The sequence below is a fragment of the Muntiacus reevesi genome, chromosome 8 (assembly GCF_963930625.1).
Source record: "Muntiacus reevesi chromosome 8, mMunRee1.1, whole genome shotgun sequence".
Taxonomy (NCBI): Eukaryota; Metazoa; Chordata; class Mammalia; order Artiodactyla; family Cervidae; genus Muntiacus; species Muntiacus reevesi.
In genome coordinates this window covers 50,277,776-50,296,795 of record NC_089256.1, presented here as the reverse complement: position 1 = coordinate 50,296,795, position 19,020 = coordinate 50,277,776, and the positions used below count along the sequence as shown (strand labels likewise).

General features: G+C 36.1%; 1 protein-coding gene across 7 annotated transcripts in view; it reads left to right on the top strand.

Annotated features, from left to right (window-relative positions):
• The window catches only part of DLG1 (discs large MAGUK scaffold protein 1), a 260,484-nt gene that overhangs the window by 14,655 nt on the left and 226,809 nt on the right, over positions 1-19,020 (top strand). For all 7 annotated transcript variants that reach the window (XM_065943579.1, XM_065943584.1, XM_065943583.1 and 4 more), the window contains exon 4: positions 7,993-8,159. In XM_065943579.1, the coding sequence (XP_065799651.1) occupies positions 7,993-8,159 (167 nt within the window). The remainder of the gene's footprint in view (positions 1-7,992; positions 8,160-19,020) is intronic.

The following is a 19,020-nucleotide window of genomic DNA, read 5'->3' as shown; positions in this document are numbered from 1 at the left end:
AATGGACCACCAGAGAAGTCATATCTGTTAAGGTATTTTTCTTAAAATTTTTCCATTAACTAGAATATCACTCATAGATTAGAGATGTTACCTATATTATATTGAAAGATTGACGGCAAAAGGGCAAGGGCAGCAGAGTACGAGTTGGTAATATGGCATCATTGACTCAAAGGACATGAATTTGAGCAATCTCTGGGAGATAGTGAACGACAGAGGAGCCTAACATGGTGCAGTCTGTGGGGTCAAAAAGATTCGACATGACTTGGCAACTAAACAACAACAAATTGTAACTAAAAGAAAACTTTTCCTCAAGTTCCTTTGAGGATATTTCTGAACTTCTGTACTTCCCTTCCCTAGTGTTTGCAAACTTTAAATTTTAACAAGAAAATAATAAACTTTTACTTAGATTTGAAGACTTCTGAAATATATGTATCTTAGAGATTTCCAAATAAAGTTTTGTAACAGATAGAAGTGATTCATCTTAGTTCTTTTGGACTAATTGCTTGTATTTAAGTTTAATATTTGAGAATTTTTCTGTTGTATGTGGTATAGTTTTGTGATCTTATAATTTAGAGCTTTGTTCAGGAGCTGGGGAACTAGTTTGGTCCAAAACAGTGAAAGCACATGCAAGCTGCAAATGGAAAATGAGTAATAGATTGTGATAAGACTGATTTGTAGGATCAACAGAATCAGTATTTTCAACTGTGGGTCAACTAAAGGGTAGTTTTCCTCTAATCCAAGTTTTAATATTTTTTTATTTTTGTGTTTTCTCTTCTTCCTACTTCAGTGCATCGTTATTTTCAAAGGAAATAATTTTTTTCAAGGGTGATAAAATGCATCAGACATTTTAATTATATGTCTGGTATATATCTGAGTGAGCTATGTGTGTTTTCAGATGAGTATGGGATCACTCTTGTCTATTTAATGGCAGTCATTTTAACTACCACCACATTCTCCCATTTTCTTTACACTTTAGTAGTAAATGATTTACTATGATTTAAAATACAGTTGTCAAATTTTTATAGAAATCTACCTTTTTAGGTGCTTTAAATAGGAAAGATTTAGGTGTTGTATAATTTTTTCCTCAATTATCTCAATCTCCCAGAGACATTATTGTTCATCTTTTAATTCTGTTTTACTTCAACAGTATATACACTGTTACTATTGAATAGCAGAATGTGTTAAGTGTTCAGAGTAAACACATTAATTTTTTATTTTCATGAAGTTGATCTTTTAAGAATAACTAGGATTTTCAGACATTGGCATGTTGAATAGACTTTTAGGAAATAGAGATTGGGATTAAACTAGAATTTACCTTGTTTGTTTTTGTTTTATATTTGTATAGTAACTTGTTTTACTTTAGACTACATACCTTATGGTTTACTCCATGTTATACTCTCTAGTTTAGAAAACTCTAAAGGAAAAAGTAGGACATGTTTTGAATCCTAGAATGTTACTTTGTAGAAGTATTTACTTGTCATGATGATGATCTAATTCTTTTTTTTCTGAATCTTTATGATTACAAACAGTGGTGATAATTCTCTTCTGACGTATACAATATAGATTCACTATGAAAAACCAATTGCATGGGAAATATAAAATACAAATACTTGGAACTCCTAAGAAAAGCTCAGTTTGTGTGTGCAGTTTTTCCAGAGGGTGCCTTTTTTGTTTAGGTCACCTTTGAAAAAACTTCTCAGATACTACTGAAGGAATTGTAATTGAGAACTAGTTTCTGAAGAAGTATTATTACTTGCTCACTTCTGTTGTCTTGGGAATACCCTGATGATGAAGAAGTGTCGTAGACAAATCAAATAAAGTGAATAAACTGTGGAATGTTAGTCAAGATGGAATGAGTCAAGAATTAAGATGTAATGTTTGTGTGTGTGTGTGTGTGTATATATATATATATATATATGTATATTTTTTAAGGAAAGTGATAATAACTGTGACAACCTATCATTTCAAAAATATCACCATACTATACATATATTAGGGCTTCCCTGGTGGCTCAGAGGATAAAGCGTCTGCCTGCAATGCGGGAGACCCGGGTTTGATCCCTTGGTTGGGAAGATCCCCTGGAGAAGGAAATGGCAACCTACTCCAGTATTTGTGCCTGGAGAATCCCATGGACAGAGGAGCCTGGTGGGCTACAGTCCACGAGGTCGCACAGTTGGACATGGCTGAGCAACTTCACTTTCACTTTCATACGTATATTAACAAATATTTCAATACTTTTGCTTATGGTTTTAGTTAGCCAAGTATGGTAACTAATCTCTTTTTAAATTGGGTCTTATCTGACAATATTAGTTCTCCTCACCCTAGAAAGACGCAAAGAACTAAATAGTTAGAATAGATGTTATCAGTTCAGGTCAGTCACTCAGTCGTGTCCAACTCTTTGCAACACATGAACCAGGCCTCCCTGTCCATCACCAACTCCCAGAATTTACCCAAACTCATGTCCATCGAGTTGGTGATGTCATCCAACCATCTCGTCCTCTGTTGTCCCCTTCTCCTCCTTCCCTCAATCCTTCCCAACATTAGGGTCTTTTCAAATGGGTCAGCTCTTTGCATCAGGTGGCCATAATACTGGAGTTTCAGCTTCAACATCAGTCCTTCCAGTGAACACGCACGACTGATCTCCTTTAGGATGGACTGGTTGGATCTCCCTACAGTCCCAAGGGACTCTCAAGAGTCTTCTCCAACACCACAGTTCAAAAGCATCAGTTCTTCGGCACTCAGCTTTCTTTATAGTCCAACTCTCACATCCATGCAGGACTACTGGAAAAACCATAGCCTTGACTAGACAGACCTTTGTTGACAAAGTAATGTCTCTGCTTTTTAATATGCTGTCTAGGTTGGTCATAACTTTCCTTCCAAGGAGTAAGTGTCTTTTAATTTCATGGCTGCAATCACCATCTGCAGTGATTTTGGAGCCCCCCAAAATAAAGTCAGCTACTGTTTCCACTGTTTCCCCATCTATTTGCCATGAAGTGATGGGATTGGATGCCATGATCTTAGTTTTCTGAATGTTGAGCTTTGAGCCAACTTTTTCGCTCTCTTTCACTTTCATCAAGAGGTTCTTCAGTTCTTCTTCGCTTTCTGCCATAAGGATGGTGTCATCTGGATATCTGAGGTTATTGATATTTCTCCTGACAATCTTGATTCCAGCTTATGCTTCATCCAGCCCAGCGTTTCTCATGATGTACTCTGCATAGAAGTTAAATAAGCAGGGTGACAATATACAGCCTATACTCCTTTTCCTGTTTGGAACCAGTCTGTTGTTCCACGTTCAATTCTAACTGCTGCTTCCTCACCTGCATACAGGTTTCTCAAGAGGCAGGTTAGGTGCTCTGGTATTCCCATCACTTTCAGAATTTTCCAGTTTATTGTGATCCACACAGTCAAAGGCTTTGACATAGTCAATAAAGCAGAAATAGATGTTTTTCTGGAACTCTCTTGCTTTTTTGATGATCCAGCGGATGTTAGCAATTTGATCTCTGGTTCCTCTGCCTTTTCTAAAACCAGCTTGAACATCTGCAATTTCATGGTTCATGTATTGCTTAAGCCTGGCTTGGAGAATTTTGAAACATTACTTTGCTAGCGTGTGAGATGAGTGCAGTTGTGCGGTAGTTTGAGCATTCTTTGTCTTTGCCTTTCTTAGGGATTGGAATGAAAACTGACCTTTTCCAGTCCTGTGGCCACTGCTGGGTTTTCCAAATTTGCTGACATATTGCGTGCAGCACTTTCACAGCATCAACTTTTGGGATTTGAAATAGCTCAACTGGAATTCCATCACCTCCAGTTTGTTTGTAGTGATACTTCCTGCTGCTGCTGCTAAGTCGCTTCAGTTGTGTCCGACTCTGTGCAACCCCACAGATGGCAGCCCACCAGGCTCCACCGTCCCTGGGATTCTACAGGCAAGAATACTGGAGTGGGTTGCCATTTCCTTCTAAGGCTCACATATTATATTCCGTGTACTTTATTCATTTAAATTCCCCTAGAATCTCATTCAACTTATTTTTTATTGTGATAAAGTATTATATATATACCACATAAAATTTCCATTTTTAAGTGTGCAGTTCAGTGACACTGAGTAATTTCACATTGTTCTGTTGCTATTGCCACTATCCATGTCTGGAATGTTTTCACTGTCTCAAATTGAATTTATTTTTTTAAAATTATTTATTTATTTATGGCTGTCCTGGATCTTCATCGCTTTGCTTGGGCTTCCTCTAGTTGCAGTGAGCAGGGGCTACTTTTTGTTGTGGTGCACAGGCTTCTTATTGCAGTGGCTTCTCTTGTTGCAGAGCATGGGCTTTAAAGGCACACAGGCCTCAGTAGTTGCAGCACGAGAGCTCCTTAGTTGTGGATCTCAGGCCTTGCAGTGCTGCCTCAGTAGTTGTGGTGCATAGGCAGAGTTGTCTTGAGGCATGTGGAATCCTGCATCGGTGTCCCTGCATTGGCAAGTAAATTCTGAACCACTCGACCACCAGAGAAGTCCCCAAATTGAATTTCTTTACCTGTTTAACAGTAATTCCACGTTCTCTTCTTATCCCAGTCTGTGGGAATAACTTTTCTTTCTATCTCTATGTATTTGACTATTCTGGGTACCTCATTGAAGTGGAATTATACAATATTTGTCCTTTTGTGTTTGACTTAGTCTACTTAGCATCATATCTCTTCAAGATTCATTTATCCATGTGGTAGATTTAATCAGAATTTTATTCGTTTTAAAGGGTGAATAGTAATACATTGTTTTTATATACCACATTTCATTTATTAACCATTCCTCTGTTGATGAACATTTAGGTTGTGTTCACCTTTTGGTTATTGTGAATAATGCTGCTATGAACATGGATATGTAAATATCTGTTTGCGTCCTTTCAGTTCTTTTGGGTATACCTATAAATGGAATTGCTGGATCAAATTGTGATTGTGTGTTTTAATATTTTGAGAAAACACCATATACATTGCACAGTGTATGTGGAAAACATACACTGTTTTCCATAGTGACTGCATTATTTATATTCCCACCAACAGTGACTGTTTTGTTAATAGCCATCCTGATGGATGTTTACTCAGCTTGTATTTTCTTAAGTGTGTTATAGCCAATAATGTGGATATTTGGTTCTCTAGTTCATTGGAGCTCAGATTCAGCAAATTAGGACTGTTTGATAGCTTAATGTAAGACCTAGAAATGAGGCATTTCAATTTGTAAAAGCAAGTTGCAAGTGAACTTTTGAAAAATTCACCTAGGAAACTCTTTATTCCTTGACCATTAAACGTTTACTCTGAATTATATTATGGGCTTCCCAGGTGGTGCCAGTGGTAAAGAATCTGCCTGCCAGTGCAGGAGACATAAGAGACACAGGTTTGATCCCTGAATTGGGAAGATCCCCTGGAGTAGGAAATGGCAGCCCACTCCAGTATTCTTGCTGGGAGAGTTCCATGGGCAGAGGAGCCTGGCGGGCTCTGGGGCTGCAAAGAGTTGGACACAGCTGAGTGACTGAGCATACACAGAGTGCTGAATTATATAATTAGTCTAGATTTCTGTTGTCCTATACTGTAGCCACTAGCTATGTGTGGGTATTTAATTAAACCCAAATAAATAAAATTATAAATTTCCTCAGTCACACTAGTCACATTTTAAATGCCCGAGAGCCGTATGTAGTGAGTGGCTACCATATTGGGTAGTTTAGCTATAGAACATTTATCATTGCAGAAAGTTATTTTGGGCAGAACTGGTCTAAAATTTTAAAAGATTTTATGAAAGGGCAATATTTCAGTATTTCTGTTAATTATAGAAAGGTCACGTAGAAATTTAAAATTTGAAACTTCATTTACAGTATTGGAAAATACAAAATTTTTATGTATCGACCTGGGTTATTTATCTTGAGATTGGTAACTGACCAATTGCTCAGCACTTATTTAGTGCTTTTAGGGGGCATAATACAAAAAGCTAAGAGCTTTTTTGTTTTGTTTTTATGGAGGGAATTGGAGATCTTTCTCTAGATGGGTAGGTAGATCTACAAGTATTTATCTTCTACATATATAAAATATCTCTTACATATATAGAAATACATATTCTGCTACATAGGTATGTACATACTCTTGCACACATGTATATCTTATACAAAAAAATGTTTTTCTCTAATATATTCTGGAAAATAGTCTGTATTTAAGTTTTTCTATTTATTATCGCAATGTCTTTTATAGTTCACCCTTCCCAGCCTTCCTCGAACACACATACATACCAGTTAAGGCTTTGACATTGCAGTTAGTTGCTGTGTCTTTTTTATTTCCTTTATACAGAAAAATCCTTACTTTTAAACAGTTTATTTTCCCTTTCATGACATTGAAAGATACCAAGCCAGTGTCTTGTAGAATGTCTTCCTCTGAATCAGTTTTGTTCTTTGCTTTTCTGATATCACTTAACATGTTCCTCTGTCCCTTTTATTTTCTCTGAACTCGAAGTTGGTTCTAGAGACTTGATATGGATTCAGGTTAAGCAATTTTTGTTTAATAAGAATCTTTTTTAGCTAACTCTCTGAATTTGGGGTTTGAGTCTTCCATGATGCTTATGTGAACAGTTGACCTAGTGATTCATGATTTATAAAATGCTTTCAACATACAGTTTTCCACGGTAATATTAACATCTTGTGAAATAGGTTGATATTATTCTCACTGTCAGACTTGATTTTTATTAACCTTTTACCTAGAAAGTTCTACAGTTCCACTGGTTATCAAAACTATAAAGGGAGTTACTTTGTCTCTGCTGTCTTTTGATGTTTTTTAAAGGAGATACTAACGTTTTCATCATGTTGAGAAACAGATAAAAGTTATCCTTTCTAAATATTATTTATGGAGTTCTCTGTTGGCCCAGTGGTAAAGAATCCACCTGCCAGTGCAAGAGATGCAGGTTTGATCCATGGGTCTGGAAGATCTACTGGAGAAGGAAATGGCAGCTCACTCCAGTATTCTTGGATGGGAAATCTCTGGCAAGAGGTGCCTGGAAAGCTACAGATCATGGGGTTGCAAAAACGACTTAGCGAATTTACAGTTATTGTATTTGGTTCTGTATAAGATAATACCCCATTTTTGCTGTTTAATAATTTCCCTCCTTTAAAAAATATCAACTCAAAATTATACCAGAAGATAAAATAAAAAACTAGTAGTGGTGTACTTAAACATTATATAACTACCATTCAGAGTTTCCGAGCAGCATAACCAATGTTAATATACTAAAATTCATGTAATTCCAGTTGATAACAGAGTAACTTAACCTTCCAAATTATTCTGTGCTTCTATAAGTACATTTATCATTTGTTTTAGTATTTTGCCATACTTTTAACTGATTGTTTCTAAAATAACAAAAAATTTTAGCTTACTATTTTTAACTATTTGAATGTGAAGGTATCTAAAAATACTTCCTAATCCTTTGATTTTATTTTAAAGTATTATTCTTTTTTTGTCTTACTTTGGTTACTAGGGCAGTTAAAACCACTTGAGTGGTTTATATTCCAAACCTGGATATTGGTGATACAAATTTATAAAATATTAGGAATGATTTATTTCTGCAGAATTCAAAATAATGATACTAACTACTATCTTTAGGAGCTGTGTATGTGTCAGTGTGTACTTTACATGCATTGCATGAATCCTTGTAACAATTCACAGTGATAAGAGGCAAGTTATCAGAGGTTAAGTAACTTGCCTATACAGATGATAGTAGGGTGATGAAGTAGGGATTTGAACTCAGCACTGACTATGAAGTATAGAAAGCCTGTGACTTTTACACTGTGCCCTGCAGGTTCTGATACGACTGTGATGTAATAAAATACTCACCGTTTAAGTACATTATAAGATTGGACTTATTTTACTAATCTGAGTAAAAGTTTTGCTTTTGAGTTATATTGTTTTAGCAATGCATAGTTTAATTAGAAAATGCAAATTACTTTTGAATTTTTCTTTTCTTTCCCTCACCTCTAGATATTCAAGAATTTTATGAAGTGACCTTACTGGATAATCCAAAATGTATAGATCATTCTAAGCAGTCTGAACCAGTACAGCCTGTAAACACTTGGGACGCTTCCAGCCTTCCAAGCACTACTGTGACTTCAGAAACTCTGCCAAGCAGCCTTAGCCCTAGTGTGGAGGTAAGGGAATTCCTTAAGCTGTTTTCAGTGACTGCTTAATTAGGGCTCCTAAGTTTTTTCATTTATTAAATGAAATTTATAAAGTGAATTCGTTTATTTTGTGGGAGTATCATTTATAATGCTATGAAAAAGATGGGATTAAAAATATTTTTGAAGAAAAAACTCAGAATTTCTGATACTCCTGTCTTAAAATGTAAATGGTTCAAAGTATGAAATACTTGACTATTAAAGTTACTTTAGTCTTATTAGTATTACTTCAGCCTTATTAGACTTAGTATTACTTAAAGTCTTTAGACTATTAAAGAATACTCTACATCAGCGAGGCTCCTTTCTGGGATAATTAGATAGAAACTACTTTGAAAAGATGGTTCTGCTCTGGTATTTTTTTCAGACAGCAGTTGTTGCATTTATCCCTAGGGTTCTATCTTTATTGGCTTGAAGGATTGCATTGTTAAATCTCACTAGAGACTGATCAATAAAGCTTAAGGACAACATTGGTTTCTCTATTGTTTTTGAAGTTAAAAATTGTATTTCTTTGAGTTTTCATAACTATTTTAGTAGTGTTCTTTTTTGTTGTGATCTTTTATTGCTGGTGGAGTTATATACGGCATAACAGAGATGTGAAGCGTTTTGTAATGAGGATTCTGTCTGAGGCACATTAGTCATTTGAAGGTGGTTGACTGACTAACTTTGATTCTAGTGTCTTCTAATTACTGCTGGAGAAGTGCCTGGAAAATTGAATCAGGGAAAAGTATTGGTAGGCAGCAACCACACAGCCCTTTGTTAATGAAATAGAGAAATTCTCAGTTTCCTCTTATATGAGATAACATAGAACTATAGAATTTTAGAGCCAGAAGAATCAGAGAACATCTCATACCCAGCCCCATCCCCTTTCATCTTAAAGATGAAGAAATTGTGATCCAGACGAAAATGAATAACTTGACCCAGTTTATTTGGCTAATTTGGGCAAGTCTACATTCTGATTTTAGACATCATAATACCCATTTCACAGTTCTCTTTACGAACTGTAGTATGTCCTTATAGTTTTCTCTTTGGTTAGAAATTCTAGTGTTATATTGCCTATGTATCCTTATTTTCCTTTTTTATTGTTTTTGACATTTTCTCTTAGATAATTTCAGTTTCTGTTCCCTTTATTTGGTGTATCATTTGTACTTACGTCAGTCCATTTCAGATAGATGTTTAAAATGTTAATCAGTAGTACAGTTTCTGTTTCACATTTATTACATAAGGAATTTTAAGAACCATGTGAAATTTTAAGAGAATTGGCTTCTTATTTAATAACTTTATTTTTCTACTATCTCATTTATGGCGCTCAGCTATAATTATAAAGCATAGAGTTCTTGAAGTTGATTTGTCTAATATTATAGGAGACTGTAGATTATGGCTGGCTCAGGGTAACCAGTAAAAAGTAAATGTTCATTAAGGTTAAATAAATGGACAGTTTTGCATGCTGGAAGTTAATTTCCATATAGATTTTAGTCTGAAAGATCAACTATGCATTGAATTCCATTAAGAATAGTATTGGAAACATTTTAACTTTTATAAAATTGTGAGGCACTGATACCTAGAATGCTTTTTGCATTGCTGATTTCTGCATCTCCTGAAAGGTATATTATGGACATAGTAAAGGTATCTAAAATTAATAGGACAATAAGACTCTTCAGACTGCAAATATCAGATCTTATTAATTAGGAATGTAGAGGAGAAGAAAATATGGTTACAAAATGTTGTATAGGGCTTGGCGCATGGAAAATGCTGTAGTGGTGTTTGAAATCTGTACCCATTCATGGGTGGACTTAGTAAGGGGAGGTTGGGATGTGTCCATCAAGTCCTAGATTTGATTGACAGAGAAAAATCTGTGAGCTAAGGTCAGTTGAAAGCAAGTACTGTTTTGCAAAGAGGACAGAATACCTGAAGATGTTAATCTGAAAATGCAAGTAGTTTTGAAATACACTGGTGGATGACAATTCTAAGACTTAAAAAATAATAAGCTTGGCATATTTGGAGATTTGATTTCATTTCTTTTGAGGGAAAGAAGGAAGGGATGTTCTCATGTTAGCCATCCATTTATGCTTCATTTGGACAGAAAACATGTCTAAGTGACCTTTAACTTGATCTCTTATTTCAGTTCCTACTTTAGACTCTTAGGGGCACAGTGTTTGGGACTGAAAAGAGAGTTGGATCATTTAATTCACCTCACATGTTTTACCCAGCTGAAGAGAATCCGCTGACTCAAATTTAAACAAATGCAAACAAAAGTTTTTATTGGACTATAACTTGAAAAAATGAAAATCATGAAAATATTTTGTCTTATATAAAAACTTAGAGTATTTTTACACAGTGCCCTAATTTTTGGATTAAAGAATAAGGTAGTCTTTTTCAGACAAAATGGCGGTGCATCATGATCTTGTCTCTTTCACTTTGTGTTCACTTTTGCAGGACTATCTTAAAGAGTTACTTTTGCAAAGTATTTGAGATTGATCAATTTCCACCTGGGCTTGCCTCTCTTATTCTCTTAAAGTAAAAATTTTTGTCTTGGAAAGCATCTATCCACTTTTCTTTCTTGCCCTTTTATTTTTTTAACTGTTGATATCTAATCTAACTCTTGCAAGATTCCTATTTGTTAGTTAATATGTAGCCATGTGATTGTGTTTCTTCTATTTCTTCTGATGTAATAAAATAAGAATTAATGCTATTTTTAAAGTGTTAATTAGTATCATAATATTAATTTAATTAGTACTCCATTTAGTTATAACTTTTTTTGGCTTTGGTATGTCTTTCTTTTACTTTGAACCTATGCCTAGTAATACTAATTCATTTAATTAGTATTCCATTTAATTATAACTTTTTTTGGTTTTGGTATATCTTTCTTTTACTTTGAACATATGCCTAGTGAGATGTTTGGAAATGTTTGTGTAATATTAATGATTGTGGGTGATGGGGATATTTTTTCTTCTTAGTACTTTTCTGTTACTTTTTAAAACTAATGAGCATGTGTCATTTTTATAAAAACATATCCATTCTAAAATAAGAGCAATTACTTTTAGAGATTGTAAGGAGAGGAATATTTGAAAGGAAGCAAAATGCAAGAGTAGGAGAAACTGCCTGATTTAAAGAGAAATTCCAACAGAGGGGGCATGCACCTTCTTTTTGTCTGCTCAAACAAGATGCCATAGACTGAGTGACTTATCAATAACACAGATTTATTTCTTACAGTTCTGGAGAATGGGAAGTCCAAGATCAGGGCACTAATAGATTCACTGTGTAGTGAGATTTCACTTTCTGGTTCATCAGTGACCATTTTCTTGCTGTGTCCTCATCACCGAAGAAGGTGTGAAGAAGCTCTCTGAGGTTTCTTTTGTACGAGCACTAAAGCCATTCACAAAAGCTCTACTCTGGAGACATAATCACTTCCCAAAGGCCCCATTTGTTAATACTGTCACATTTGGGGTTAGAATTTCAACTTGTGAATTTGGAGAAGGATACATTTAGTCTATGTAATCCTGTTCCTGATGATACAGTACATTTCAAATGGATCAAAGATTCAAAGGTTTAAAAAAAAACCATGAAAATAAACTTTTAAACCATTTTTGGATAGAGTGAAAGCTTTTCTAAACATGACAACAAAGAAAATCTTGAAAAATTCAAAGAGAAGGTTACTGACTCTGTAGAATTTCTTTGTGGACTTTACAGTGTTTGATTGTTTGAACTTTGATTGTAGAATTTCTGCATCTTGAAAGATACAATGAAGAAATAAGAAATGATAGACTGGGAAGAAATTCCATCACATATAAAAAAAGGAATGAATTTCTAACCCTTTTAACTCAGGAAACCTCTTATAGATCAGTAAGAAGAAAAAGGCCAAATTCAATAGGAAAGTGACCAAAGGATAGGAATGGGCAGTTTGAAGGAAAAGAAATATAAACAGGCCAATAAACCTATGAAGAGATGTTCAATGTAACTTAAAAAAAATTAACAGAATATTCTTCACTAACTTGACTGTCAAAGTTTAAATATGAGGAAACAGAAACTCTTATACTGTTGGTAGGAAAATACTGTGGTATAACAATTTTTAAAGATAGCTTGACAGTAAATATTCATATCCTTTGATCCAGTGTATGTCATGGATGGACTCTCACAAACTATTAATATATATTAAAAATATATGTATGTATGTTCATTACAATACTACTTGTAATATTAGTAAAAAACAAAGCAATCCAAATGAGTTTCAGTAAGAACCTGGATAAACATGTTATTGTACAGCCACTTAATGCAATATAAAGTAGCAGGCATAAAAGTACAAGTCTCTGTATCTCCTAAATGTTATTAAATGATTGAAAGTAGGTTGCAGGTCAAAAAGTATAGTGTGACTCTGTGATAAAAGAGAGTTAATTTAGGTAGATTAAAAAGAAATTCTTATACAGTACAGGTGACGAATTACCATTACATACTACATAGTATACTATTATATACTATAATAATACTATTATACAGTAGAGATATGGATAGATTCAAGGGATTAAATATTGTAGAGTGCCTGAAGAATTATGGACAGAGGTTTGTAACACTGTACAAGAAACAGTAACCATAAGCAAAGTGGTTGTCTGAGGAGGCTTTACAAATAGCTGAGGAAAGAAGGGAAGTGAAAAGCAAGGCAGAAAAGGAAAGATACATTCAACTGAATGCAGGACTCTAGAGACTAGCAAGGAGAGATAAGGCCTTTTGCTTTCAACAGTGCAAAGTAGAGGGAAATAATAGAATAGGAAAGACTAGAGATCACTTCAAGAAAATTGGAGATATCAAGGAAACATTTCATGCAAAGATGGGCACGGTAAAGGACAGAAATGATAAGGACCTAACAGAAGCAGAAGAGATTAGAACAGGTGGCAAGAATACACAGAAGTATACAAAAAAGGTCTTAATGACCAGGATAACCATGATGGTGTGGTTATTCACCTAGAGCCAGACATCCTGGAGTGTGAAGTCCAGTGGGCCTTAGGAAGCGTCACTACAAACAAAGCTAGTGGAGCTGATGGAATTCCAGCTGAGCTATTTCAAATCCTAAAAGATGATGCTGTGAAAGTGCTGCTCAATATGCCGGCAAATTTGGAAAAGTCAGCAATGGCCACAGGACTAGAAAAGGTCAGTTTTCATTCCAGTCCCAAAGAAGGACAACGCCAAAGAATGTCCAGACTACTGCACAATTGCATTCATTTCACATGCTAGCAAGATAATGCTCAAAATCCTTCAAGCTAGACTTCAATAGTATGTAAACCAAGAACTTCCAGATATACACCTGAGTTTAGAAAAGGCAGAGGAACCAGAGATCAAATTGCCAGCATACATTGGATCATAGAAAAAGCAAGAGAATTTCAGAAAAAACATCTCTGCTTCATGGACTACGCTAGAGCCTTTGTGTGGATCACAACAAACTGGATAATTCTTCAAGAGATGGGAATACCAGACCACCTTACCTGCCTCCTGCAAAACCTGTGTGCAGGTCAAGAAGCAACAGTTAGGACTGGACATGGAACAAGAGCCTGATTCAAAATTGGGAAAAGAGTACATCAAGGAATGTTGTCACCCTGCTTATTTAACTTATATGCAGAATACATCATTTGAAATGCAGGGCTGGATGAATCACAAGCTGGAATCAAGATTGCCAGGTGAAATAACAGTTTCCTGTATGCAGATGATACCACTCTAATGGCAGAAGGTGAAGAGGAACTAGAGCTGCTTGATAAGGGTGAAATAAGAGAGTGAAAAAGCTGGCTTAAAACTCAGCATTCAAAAAACTAAGATCTTGGCCTCTAGTCCCATCATTTCGTGGCAAATAGAAGAGAAAAACGTTAGAAGCAGTGACAGATTTTATTTTCTTGAGCTCCAGAATCCCTCCTGACGGTTACTGCAGCCTTGAAATTAACAGATGCCTGCTTCTTGGAAGAAAAGCTATGACAAACCTAGATGGCATATTAAAAAGCAGAGACATCACTTTGCCGACAGAGGTTCATTTAGTCAAAGCTAGGGTTTTTGTCATGTACGGATGTGAGAGTTGGACCATAAAGAAGTTCAACCACTGAAAAATTGATGTTTTTGAACTGTGGTGGTGGTGAAGACTCTTGAGAGTCCCTTGGACTGCAAGGAGATCAAATCAGTCAATTCTAAAGAAAACCAACCCTGAATATTCGTTGGAAGGACTGATGCTAAAGCTCCAAAACTTTGACCACCTGATGTGAAGAACTGACTTATTGGAAAAGACCCTGATGCTGGAAAAGATTAAAGGCCGGAGGAGAAGAGGGCAGCAGAGGATGAGATGGTTAGATAGCATCACCGACTCAGTGGACATGAATTTGAGCAAACTATGGAGAATTCTGAAAGAGATGGGAATACCAGATCACCTGACCTGCCTCTTGAGAAACCTCTATGCAGTTCTAACTGAACATGGAACAACAGACTGGTTCCAAATACAAAAAGGAGTACGTCAAAGCTGTATATTGTCACCCTGCTTATTTAACTTATATGCAGAGTACATCATGAGAAACGCTGGGCTGGAAGAAGCACAAGCTGGAATCAAGATTGCCAGGAGAAATATCAATATCCTCAGATATGCAGATGACACCACCCTTATGGCAGAAAGTGAAGAAGGACTAAAGAGCCTCTTGATGAAAGTGAAAGAGGAGAGTGAAAAAGTTGGCTTAAAGCTCAGCATTCAGAAAACTAAGATCATGGCATCCAGTCCCATCACTTCATGGCAAATACATGGGGAAACAGTGGAAACAGTGACTGACTTTATTTTTCTGGGCTCCAAAATCATCACTGCAGATGGTGATTGTAGCCATGAAATTAAAAGACACTTGCTCTTTGGAAGGAAAGTTATGACCAACCTAGGCAGCATATTAAGAAGCAGAGATAATACTTTGTCAACAAAGGTCTGTCTAGTCAAGGCTGTGGTTTTTCCAGTAGTCATATATGGATATGAGAGTTGGACTATAAAGAAAGCTGAGTGCTGAAGAATTGATGCTTTTGAACTGTGGTGTTGGTGAAGACTCTTGAGAGTCCCTTGGACTGCAAGGAGATCCAACCAGTCCATCCTAAGGAGATCAGTCCTGGGTGTTCATTGGAGGGACTGATGTTGAAGCTGAAACTCCAATACTTTGGCCACCTGATATGAAGAGCTGACTCATTTGAAAAGACCCTGATGCTGGAAAAGATTGAGGGCAGGAGGAGAAGGGGACGACAGAGGATGAGATGGTTGGATGGCATCACCGACACAATGTACATGGATTTGGGTGGACTCCGGGAGTTGGTGATGGACAGGGAGGCCTGGTGTGCTGTGATTCATGGGGTCTCAAAGAGTCAGACGTGACTGAACTGAACTGGGAAATAGTGGAGGACAGGGAAGCCTGATGTGCTGTAGTCTGTGAGGTCACAAAGAGTCAGACATGACTTAGCACCTGAACAACAATAGAACAAAACTAATACACAGGGCATCCACTTTCAGTAATGTAGTCTTGTTTTCAGTTGTCTCTGCTATCTTTTGGTCCCCTTTTTCAGCCCTTGTGAGTTCATTTTTATTGAAATTACCTGACTCAGTGGTATAGGGAGGATATCTCTTTTCCCTTTCTGTTTAACCTTGTATTTAATGCTGTAAAATAATCCACCTGCTTTAATTTGAGTTAGGAGATAGTAGAGTTAAAGCATATATTCAGTCTACCAGGTTTAATCTGAAGTCCTCTAAACAGTAACTTTATACGATTATTGAAGTACTGTATAATATTCATATGTAAAGGTCCACAAATTATAAATGTATAGCTTGATGAGTGGAGAAGGCAATGGCACCCCACCCCAGTACTCTTTCCTGGAAAATCCCATGGACGGAGGAGCCTGGTGGGCTGTAGTCCATGGGGTCGCGAAGAGTTGGCCATTGCCGGGAGAAATGTCAATAACCTCAGATATGCAGACACACCACCCTTATGACAGAAAGTGAAGAGAAACTAAAAAAGCTCTTGATGTAAGTGAAGGAGGCGAGTGAAAAAGTTGGCTTAAAGCTCAACATTCAGAAAACTAAGATCATGGCATCCAGTCCCATCACTTCATGGCAAATAGATGGGGAAACAGCGGAAATGGTGTCAGACTTTATTTTTGGGGGCTCCAAAATCACTGCAGATGGTGATTGCAGCCATGAAATTAAAAGATGCTTAATTCTTGGAAGGAAAGTTATGACCAACCTGGATAGCGTATTTAAAAGCAGAGACATTACTTTGTCAACAAAGGTCCGTCTAGTCAAGGCTATGGTTTTTCCAGTAGTCATGTATGGATGTGAGAGTTGGACTATAAAGAAAGCTGAGTGCCGAAGAATTGATACTTTTGAGCTGCGGTGTTGGAGAAGACTCTTGAGAGTCCCTTGGACTGCAAGGAGATCCAACCAGTCCATCCTAAGGAGATCAGTCCTGGGTGTTCATTGGAGGGACTGATGTTGAAGCTGAAACTCCAGTACTTTGGCCACCTCATGTGAAGAGTTGACTCATTGGAAAAGACCCTGATGCTGGGAAGAATTGAGGGCAGGAGGAGAAGGGGACGACAGAGGATGAGATGGGTGGATGGCATCACCGACTCAATGTACGTGGATTTGGGTAGACTCCGGGAGTTGGTGATGGAGCAGGGAGGCCTGGTGTGCTGCAATTCATGGGATCGCATAGAGTCAGACATGACTGACTGAACTGGACCGACTGAACTGAGCGACTTCACTTTCACTTTTCACTCTCATTCATTGGAGAAGGAAATGGCAACCCACTCCGGTGCTCTTGCCTGGAGAATCCCAGGGACAGATGAACCTGGTAGGCTGCCATCTCTGGGGTCGCACAGAGTTGGACACGACTGAAGTGACTTAGCAGTGGCAGCAGCAGCTTGATGAATTACTGCATTGTGAATACATCAAGTCAGGGGGAAGAAATGGAATGACTCCTAATGGGTTCTGGAATTGGACAGTGATAATAGTTGCAAAACTCCATGAATATACTAAAAACCACTGAATTGTGCACTTTAAAATTTGGTGAATTTTATAGTATGTCCTTTATATTTCAATTTTAAAAAAGAAATATACCAGTACCCCCCAAATCTCCCTTTTACCTTTTGTATTCACTACCTACTCCCCTTTACTCAAAGGGCTATCTTAATTTCTAACACCATAAATGTTTTGCCTCTTTTAAAACTACATATTAATATATTCATATAGTATGTACTTTAGCTTCTTGTATCTAGCTTTTTTTATGTGTGAATTTCATTCATAATTTGAAGTTTTTCCATTATTACTGCTATTTAATATTCCATTGTATGATATAACCACACTGTATTTATCCATTCTTTTGATGATGAATATTTGACTTGTTTCTAGTTTTGGGTTAGTGCTGCTTTGAATATTCTTCTTTGGTTATATCTGCCATAGCACAGTGTTTAACTTCTTAAAAATCACCATACTTTGCAGAGGTGTTCAATAAAAATCACAGGGCTTATGTATTTAGAAAATAGGGGACTCAAAAGTTAAAATTTATAAGTGCCACATATACCAAAGCTAAGGACCTAATGAAAATGGCAGCACAGTTTTGCAAATGTTAAATGATTAAGAAATGCATAAATTACAATATATATGACATTTTACCATGGAAAAAAAAATCTTGCTTGATAACGGGAGTGTGTGCCCTGGTTGAGGCTTGTGAGTTATTGTGAAGTGCTGGTGGGGAGAGTTATCTGAAAGTAGATGAGAAGTTACACCACCAATGTGACTCATAACACTCAAACTAAAGCCTGAAATATGTACATTTTATGTATTCCTATGTGTCTTTTTCCATCTGGGTTCAATTTTCTGTCCTTACCTAGTGTTTCTCATAGATTGGATTGTGCATAAGCAATTGTGAAATTTGTGCTTTGTTCATATTGTTCCCTAATACATCAGTTGCATTGGAACAAATTTACATTTTTAGAATAGCACAGCAGAACTGTACATTTTTGGGGCACCTGTGTATGTGTTTCTGTTGCATATACACCCAATTGTGAAAGTGATATGTTTAGTTTTAGAACATAATGGAAACAGTTTTGCAAAATGATTATACATGTTTTTATTAATATAATTTGTATAATTATGTAAAACAATTAATATAATTGGTTTTATTAATATAACTAATATATATTATATAATATTTTATTAACATAATTACATTATGTGCAAAGTAAGTTGCTAAACTTACTATGCAAAGTAAGTTTCATTTTTCATGTAATGGTCAACACTTGTTATCATTTGTCTTTTTATTAATAATTTCAGCCATTCTGGTAGGTGTGTACTGGTACTTCATAGTTGTATTTGTACTTCCTCATTAACAAGATTAACAAACACCTTTTCATATGTTTACTGTTCATTTTGCTATCTTTTTTGAAGTGTTCAAGTTTTAACACACTTTTTGCTGAGTTATGTTTTCTGTCTTATTGATTTGTAGGAGATCTCTATCTGGAATGTTTCCTTCGTCAGATATATGTGTAATATGTATTTTTTTCCCCACTCTGAAGCATTCTTTTTAATCTTTTAATTATCAAGTACAATCTTTTAATAATAAAGATTTCTTTTATATAGTTCAATTTATGCTTAACGCTTTTTGTGCCTTTTGAAGTGTTTTCCAACTCTTAGGTCATAAAGATATTATACTGTATTATTTGTTAGAGGCTTTTATTTTGGCTTTCACATTTATATCTAATTTGTGCTGCAGTTTGCAAAGTTTCACATGAATCAGCATTCCAATATGTCTCATTCTTGCCACTCTAGTGTAAACCATCCTCATTTTTGGCC